General features: G+C 40.8%; 1 protein-coding gene across 1 annotated transcript in view; it reads left to right on the top strand.

Annotated features, from left to right (window-relative positions):
- Window positions 1-4,995, top strand: part of MDN1 (MDN1, midasin homolog (yeast)) — a 164,975-nt gene that overhangs the window by 143,553 nt on the left and 16,427 nt on the right. Inside the window, exons 83-86 of the mRNA XM_012638185.1 lie at window positions 1,349-1,490; window positions 2,738-2,910; window positions 3,453-3,605; window positions 4,084-4,231. Coding sequence (XP_012493639.1) covers window positions 1,349-1,490; window positions 2,738-2,910; window positions 3,453-3,605; window positions 4,084-4,231 — 616 coding nt within the window. The remainder of the gene's footprint in view (window positions 1-1,348; window positions 1,491-2,737; window positions 2,911-3,452; window positions 3,606-4,083; window positions 4,232-4,995) is intronic.

Raw genomic sequence — 4,995 nt, 5'->3', positions numbered from 1 at the left:
GTGTCCCCTCCCGGCTGCCCCGCTCACCCTGCAAGGTGCTCGGGGTAGGGGAGGTATCACTGCAGCATTATTATTTTATTTATTTATTTTTTTTGAGACAGAGTCTCACTCTGTTGCCCGGGCTAGAGTGTGTGCCGTGGTGTCAGCCTAGCTCACAGCAACCTCGAACTCCTGGGCTCAAGCAATCCTACTGACTCAGCCTCCCGAGTAGCTGGGACTACAGGCATGTGTCACCATGCCTGGCTAATTTTTTCTATATATTTTTAGTTGTCCAGATAACTTCTTTCTACTTTTTAGTAGAGACGGGGTCTCGCTCTTGCTCAGGCTGGTTTCGAACTCCTGAGCTCAAACAATGCGCGCGCCTCGGCCTCCCAGAGTGCTAGGATTACAGGAGTGAGCCACCGCGCCCGGCCTGCAGCATTATTTTTAATGGTGAAAATTGTGAAACAATCCAAATATTTGTCAGAAAGAAATTACTTAAATTATGTCATCTATGCAGAACAATACCGTAATAGTAATTAAATAGAATGAGTTGGATTTGTATGTATCAACATGGAAATATAGCTAAGGAATGTTTTTTAAGTGAAAAGGTAATGGCATAACAGTGTGTAAAAGCATGATCTTTTTTTGTTTAAAAGGATATTGGGAGGCAGGTATTGATACATATCTATTACTAAGTATATGTTGGTTATTCATGGATAAAGGTCAAAGATGTATCAGAATGTCACCGGTGGTCATTTCTGTGGGAGTTTTGGAAGATGTGAATGCTGTGGGAAACTTGCTCTTGCTGTTTGCTTAGAACTCTTTTAATGAGATTTTAGTACTTTCGTATTTTAGAAGAAGGACTTTCAAACATCAACCATGATGAAAGAGACAACAATCTTTTTGCCCCAAATATTACATCGATTATATAGAAATATATAAATTAAGGAAAAATGAGCAAAATTAGATCCACAGTGGGGCACTGTCTTTCAGAGATCATAGTGACAAAAGTAGATACTAAAGATTTAGATAATAAGATTGATGATGAATTTTTTTCCTATAGAGAATGTATATTCTTTTTAAATGTCTCTGGAATTTTTTTTAATACAATTTCCAAGAATTTCAAAAACCTGAACAAAATTCCATATTCTCTGATTACAAATGCAATCAAGTGGGAATTAACTCCAGAAATGTAAAACAAACTTGTACAAACTATTCCATGTGGCTATCACTATTGGTTCTCCTTTTTTTTTTGGTCCCTAGAAAGAAATGTTTTTACACTATTAACCTTGGCATTTATATTCCAGAGCAGAAGTAAACATTAGTGAAGTTACAACATTGATTCATGTTTTCTATTTTGATATAGGTGGAAGACACATTTCAGAAGGGTCAGGAAAAAGACAAAGAGGATCCTGACTCAAAATCGGATATTAAGGGAGAAGATAATGCCATCGAGATGTCAGAAGACTTTGATGGGAAAATGCATGATGGGGAGCTTGAAGAACAAGGTTCGAGATTATAATCATCACTTCGTTCGTTTTTGAAAACATAAATGCTTTATCTAGGAAATTACATGTTCCCAATAAGGAGCCTGTGGTAACCTTTGAAACAAGTTTGTTATTCTGCTTAACTGCAAATGAAAACCTCAGCAGCTGTGTGTGCTGTCACCATCTGCACCAAGGCAGAAGTCCATAATCTGTTGCAGCAATTCTTCTCCTCTGACTAGACACAGACCGGTGTTCTTGCTGTCTCATGTGCTGGATGCAGGGGCTCAGTGGTGCCCTTGGGGGAAGGCTTAAAGAACAGTGATGATCTCTGTCAGAACTAGGTTCTCAACGAAGAGCAAATTGTTTTGGGTCATTTTTTTGAAATAACTTTTTTCCCTAATTATAAAAACAGTAGATGTTTGTTTTAGATTATTTGGAATAAGAATGTAGGAAAGAAATAGATCCCCCTTAGGCCCACCACCCAAACCACTTCATAAATTTTGGTATAGTTCTTTCTATTTATTGCATATATATTCATACAGAGACCATGTATAGTTCTACAGTCTGCTTTTTTCATTAAACATCTTACGAACATTCCCTTTGTCATTAAAAATTAAGGATATAATTTCTCACAGCACATCATCATCTATCATGTTTGTACCATAATTCAGCTTCGCCCTACATTTCTGTCCAAAGTTTAATTTGAGATACAGTGTCTTATTCTCAGTGAAGATCTTGCAGACATGAAAGCTGACCTTAGAAAAGAATGTACACTTGCTTATACCTTTAGCAAAGTAAACCTCAGTAAAGACAAAGGTAAGAAAATTCTGATTAATTGATCTAGACCTGATTTTCCGTGTTGGATCAAATCAAAGAAGTCAGTACATTGGAGATGGGGGAGGACCCTTGGAGATCACCTAGTCCAACCCCATTATTTCACAGATATGAAACTAAAGCCCAGGGAGGTTGCTGAGTCCCATATATAGGTATTTCCCCCAGCACCAGAACCAGACATCCTGACAGCTATTTTACTGTCTTCTTACTATCTGTTTACACATTATAGACTTCCTTCTTCCTCCAGACAATCTGCAAAACACAGGAATACTTCATTAGATCTAAAGGCATCGGCTCACAGGGTGGTCTGTAGAAACTGGGGGGAAATCCCAAGTGGGCCCTTGCTGGGGAAGTGGGTCCATGCCTCTCTTGCACACACAGGACTGGGTCAGTTTGCAGATCTGCCTAACTAAGCTCAGTGCCTTCCCTTTCAGAACAGGATGATGAGAAATCAGATAGTGAGGGCGGAGACCTGGATAAACAGATGGGCGATCTCAATGGTGAGGAAGCTGACAAACTAGATGAGAGGCTTTGGGGTGATGACGAGGAGGAAGATGAGGAGGAAGAAGACAGTAAAACTGAAGAAACAGGACCAGGAATGGATGAGGTAATTAAAAGATTCCCCCCATCGCAAAGTCCCCAAGCTAAGAAGAGGTAATCTTCCCTTCATCTACCACTCCCTGTCATTTACTGATCCTCTTTTTCCATCTTTTTCTTCTTCTTTTTCTTCCATTCCTCTTTTTTCTTTTTTCTATCCTACCTCATTGATTGTATTCAGAGCTATAAAAGAGTAGGAAGGAGGTTAAGAAGACTCAGTGTAGGTTCTCTATGCTGATTTTCCTGTTGGCCACTGAATTTCTCCAGCTCCCATCTTAGGAGAGCACCAGGGCTGAGTGTAACACTGAAGCAACACAGTGTGATGAATGTAATTATCAGACCCCCGCCACCGTTCATGCACCTGCTGTTACTGCTGCTGTCTGGGAGACTGGGACTGTTCTCTCCGGGTCATGGTGGCAGATACTTCCATGGGATAGGCCCAATAGGCAGAAATTATGTCTAGGAGCTTCATTAGCTAGAGTCAGCCCATGTGGAAGCAGTTTCTTGGATTGAGTGTGACGACTTTGTGTTTTTTATTCCTCTGATGTTCAGGAAGATTCTGAACTTGTTGCTAAAGATGACAACTTGGATGCTAGGAATTCGAATAAAGATAAAAACCAGCAAGATAAGAAGGAACAAAAGGAAGAAGCAGAAGCTGATGATGGTGGACAAGGCCCAGACAAAATTAATGAACAAATAGATGAGGTAATGAGGATTTGAAACTGATCGGCTCTCCTGACTCTAGGCCAGGGCCACTGCACTGCATAGTTCCTAGGGTGTCTCAGGGCATTTTCACCCTATTCACTGATTGCTCTCCCATTGCCTCATAAAGTGCAACAGAGGCTCTTAACAGGACATAAAATATCTAACTCTTTGTTACTAATGAGGTGGTCTGTATGTTGTTTGGGCTCATGCTGTAGTTTGGAAGCTAAAACCTGTGGTACTTTTCTTTATTCTCATAAGCATCTCATAAGTTTCTTTGACATTAAGAACCTGTACAGAAAATGAAGTTTGAAATTCCAACATGAAAGGTCTAAAAATATTGCTAAAATACTAATGGGTACTTGTAACTTTAGGGAAGAGACATTGTATTCTCTCAGCATAGTATAAATACTTAGAGCTATGTGAATTCTGCTTTTAAAAAAGAAGTTTATTTTTTCCCCTGTTCTCTCTATTGCTCCAGAGTGAATATGATGAGAATGAGGTGGACCCTTACCATGGCAATCAGGAAAAGCTGCCAGAACCTGAGGCCTTGGACCTTCCAGATGATTTGAACCTTGATAGTGAAGATAAGAATGGTGGTGAGGACACAGACAATGAAGAAGGAGAAGGTGCGTCTTCCAGAAACCCAAAAGGACCAAGTTGGAACTCATTGAAAATGAGCACTAACTGATTTCTCTTCAGAGAGCTAGCCCAGTGTCATGGCCATGTTATAAATTGTGTTTGGTTAGGTCAGCCCCAGTTTGAGAAAATTGTTTGCTTTTCCTTAGTAGTGTTTCTCATGTGAGTAGGCCTATAGGTATGTCTCGTTATTGTCACTTCCTGTCCTGTGTTTTGGCACTTCTGTGCCCAGGGTGGTGCCTCACACATAGTACGGTCTCTCCACAGCCATTACTATGTGTACCATCTCCTGGGTTGATGTAAACAGTGTGCAGTCTGGGTGTACCCAGACCTCTCATGGAGCCCAGGTATAGCTTTTTTAGAGAAATGGTGGTTTCAGGTTTTTTTGTTTGTTTGTTGTGACAGAGTCTTGCTCTGTCACCCTGGCTAGAGTGCTGTGGTGTCAGCCTAGCTCACAGCAACCTCAAACTCCTGGGCTCAAGCCATCTTCCTGCCTCAGCCTCCCGAGTAGCTGGGACTACAGGTGTGTGCCACCACGCCTGGCTAATTTTTTCTGTTTTTAGTAGAGACAGGATCTTGCTTCTTGCTCAGGCTGGTCTTGAACTCCTGACCTTAAGCAAGTGTCTCTCCTCGGCCTCCCAGAGTGCTAGGATTATAGGTGTTAGCCACCGAGCCCGGCTAGTTTCAACTATTGTGTATGCTAAGGAGCAATTATTTTAAATAATTTAGTAATAAAATACTAATAAAGTCCTTA

The sequence above is a fragment of the Propithecus coquereli genome, unplaced genomic scaffold (assembly GCF_000956105.1).
Source record: "Propithecus coquereli isolate 6110/MARCELLA unplaced genomic scaffold, Pcoq_1.0 Scaffold127, whole genome shotgun sequence".
Lineage (NCBI taxonomy): Eukaryota > Metazoa > Chordata > Mammalia > Primates > Indriidae > Propithecus > Propithecus coquereli.
The sequence above is the reverse complement of the archived record's forward strand: the minus strand, read 5'-3'. Positions and strand labels throughout refer to the sequence as shown.